Source organism: Mustela lutreola, chromosome 2 (assembly GCF_030435805.1).
Source record: "Mustela lutreola isolate mMusLut2 chromosome 2, mMusLut2.pri, whole genome shotgun sequence".
NCBI classification, from domain to species: Eukaryota; Metazoa; Chordata; class Mammalia; order Carnivora; family Mustelidae; genus Mustela; species Mustela lutreola.
In genome coordinates, this window is record NC_081291.1 from 11,411,889 (window position 1) to 11,414,130 (window position 2,242).

General features: G+C 39.6%; 1 protein-coding gene across 1 annotated transcript; it reads right to left on the reverse strand.

The window, feature by feature from the left end:
- Nucleotides 1–1,060: 1,060 nt before the first annotated feature.
- On the reverse strand, nt 1,061–2,029 carry LOC131823122 (olfactory receptor-like protein OLF4). Its single transcript, XM_059159096.1, has one exon. It carries the CDS (start codon nt 2,027–2,029, stop codon nt 1,061–1,063), a length of 969 nt encoding a protein of 322 aa, XP_059015079.1.
- Nucleotides 2,030–2,242: the final 213 nt, after the last annotated feature.

Here is a 2,242-nt window from a genome sequence, read left to right on the forward strand (position 1 = left end):
GAGAAATGAAAGGACCAGAATCCAGAAAATAATTTAATTAAGCCCCAAACATCCCTACCAAGTTTTTCATCTTAATGAATGGATTCTGATATTTCATAATTCAATGAATAGATAAAGTGCCTATAACAAATGTATGCTTTAATATTTTGCTTTATCACACTTAAAGCCAAGGTTGATTCTAAGGCCATATATTATCATTCTATTTTATCCATATCTGTCTTTCTGTATATATTCCACTTGGAGAATGTATTTTTTTTAAATTATTATTTATTTATTTTTTTTGCTAGAGACTATGGTAGGCATGAAGAACATAAGCTGTGTAACAACAGAATCCTAATGTGTAGAAAAATCTTCATGAACAGCTACAACCACCAGTACATCTAAGTGTCCATTCTCAGGCAGAACAGTAAAGATAATGATATACAAAGGAATGATGTTCATGAGAGGGAAGCACAGTAGTCTTAGATTTTCCACTGTTATAAATTAACATAAATAGCTGGGGTGGCTAAGAGTAGATTTTCCATAGGGTAGTATTCAGTCGAACTAAAGAAACTATACATACTGTGATGTATTTTATTTGAGAAGAATTTTTTTTCAAATATTGTATTTATTTACCTGACAGAGATCACAAGTAGGCAGAGAGGCAGGCAGGGGGGCGGGGAGTAGACTCCCCACTGAGCAGAGAGTCCAATGCAGGGCTCAATCCCTGAACCCTGGGACTATAACCTGAGCTGAAGGCAGAGACTTTAACCCACTGAGACACCCAGGTGGCCCAAGGAGAAATAATTCTTAACAGATTCATGGAGTCCTTTGAATAAGTGAGAATGTCCAAATATTTCACATTTGAGATTCGGAATGACATTGTGAGAACAGGATAACGACAAGGGAAAATCTCTTGGATATCAGAGTTATCACAAAGTTTAATAAATGGAGTTATGTAAATTATACAAGGGGTTAAAAAAATAGAAATTACAAGAAAAAAAAAATGAAAGAGGCATGTTCCACTTCCACAATCTGATCAATGTATCTCAACATTTGGATCAGGCTTTGGGCCCTGCAATCATGGGCACTTCTTCAGTGCCAGGACAATTATCCCTTTTAGAGTTGTCATCCTAGAGAATCTCATCAGAGCCTCCTTTATGTCTTTATTCCTCAGGCTGTAGATGAACGGGTTCAGCATGGGCGTAACAACTGTGTACATAACTGAGGCTACTGTATTTGAGTGGGAGCTCTTGGTAGCAGCAGAGCTAAGGTACACTCCTAGGCTCGTACAATAAAATAAAGAGACAACTGAGAGGTGAGATGTACAGGTGGAAAATGCTTTATACTTGCCCTGAGCTGATGAGATCCCACATATGGAGGAAACAATCTTAGAGTAAGAGTAAAGGATACCAATAAAGGGACCAGCAGCCAGCAATATGGCTGCAAAATACATCACCATATTATTGAGAAAGGTGTCAGAACATGCAAGTTGGATCATCTGGTTGAGTTCACAGAAAAAGTGGGGGATTTCCACCTCTGTGCAGAAGGACAACCGCAACACCATGGAAGTGTGTAGTAAAGAATGAAAGACACTCAGGATCCAACATACCAGAACCAGCAGTCCACAAAGCCAGGGGTTCATGATGACTGTGTAGTGCAGCGGGTGACAGATGGCCACAAAGCGGTCATAAGCCATCACAGTCAGGAGAAACATGTCTAATCCTGTAAACAGCATAAAAAAATACATCTGTGTGATGCAGTCTGCGTAGGTTATGACTTTGCTCTGAGTCTGAATGTTCCACAGCATCTTGGGGATGGTGGTGGAGGTGAAACAGATGTCTACAAAGGATAGGTTGGTGAGGAAGAAGTACATGGGGGTGTGGAGGTGGGAGTCAGAGTGGACAGCCAGAATGATGAGCAGGTTTCCAAACACAGTGATCAGATACATGGAAAGGAAAAGCCCAAATATGAGGGGCTGCAGTTCTGGTTTCTCTGAAAATCCCAGAAGCTGGAATTCTGAAATTCCTGTGTTGTTTCCTGGGTCCATGTGTTGTAGGTGACTACCAGCACAGAGGGAAGTAACAGAATTAATTTTTACACAAATAGTCCTTGCTCACATTGTGGAAATGCAACAATTTATATTTTCCAGTTAAGAAAGTAATCACAGTATTTTGTTAATGAATTTGGGCCCCTTAAGAGGATCCCTAGTTCTCTCTGATTAGTAATTTTCATCAAAACATCAGATGTTTCCCCAAAAGGT

Coding starts and splice junctions, on each gene's coding strand:
- LOC131823122 (XM_059159096.1), bottom strand. CDS start 2,029: ATGGACCCAGGAAACAACACAGGAATTTCAGAATTCCAGCTTCTGGGA.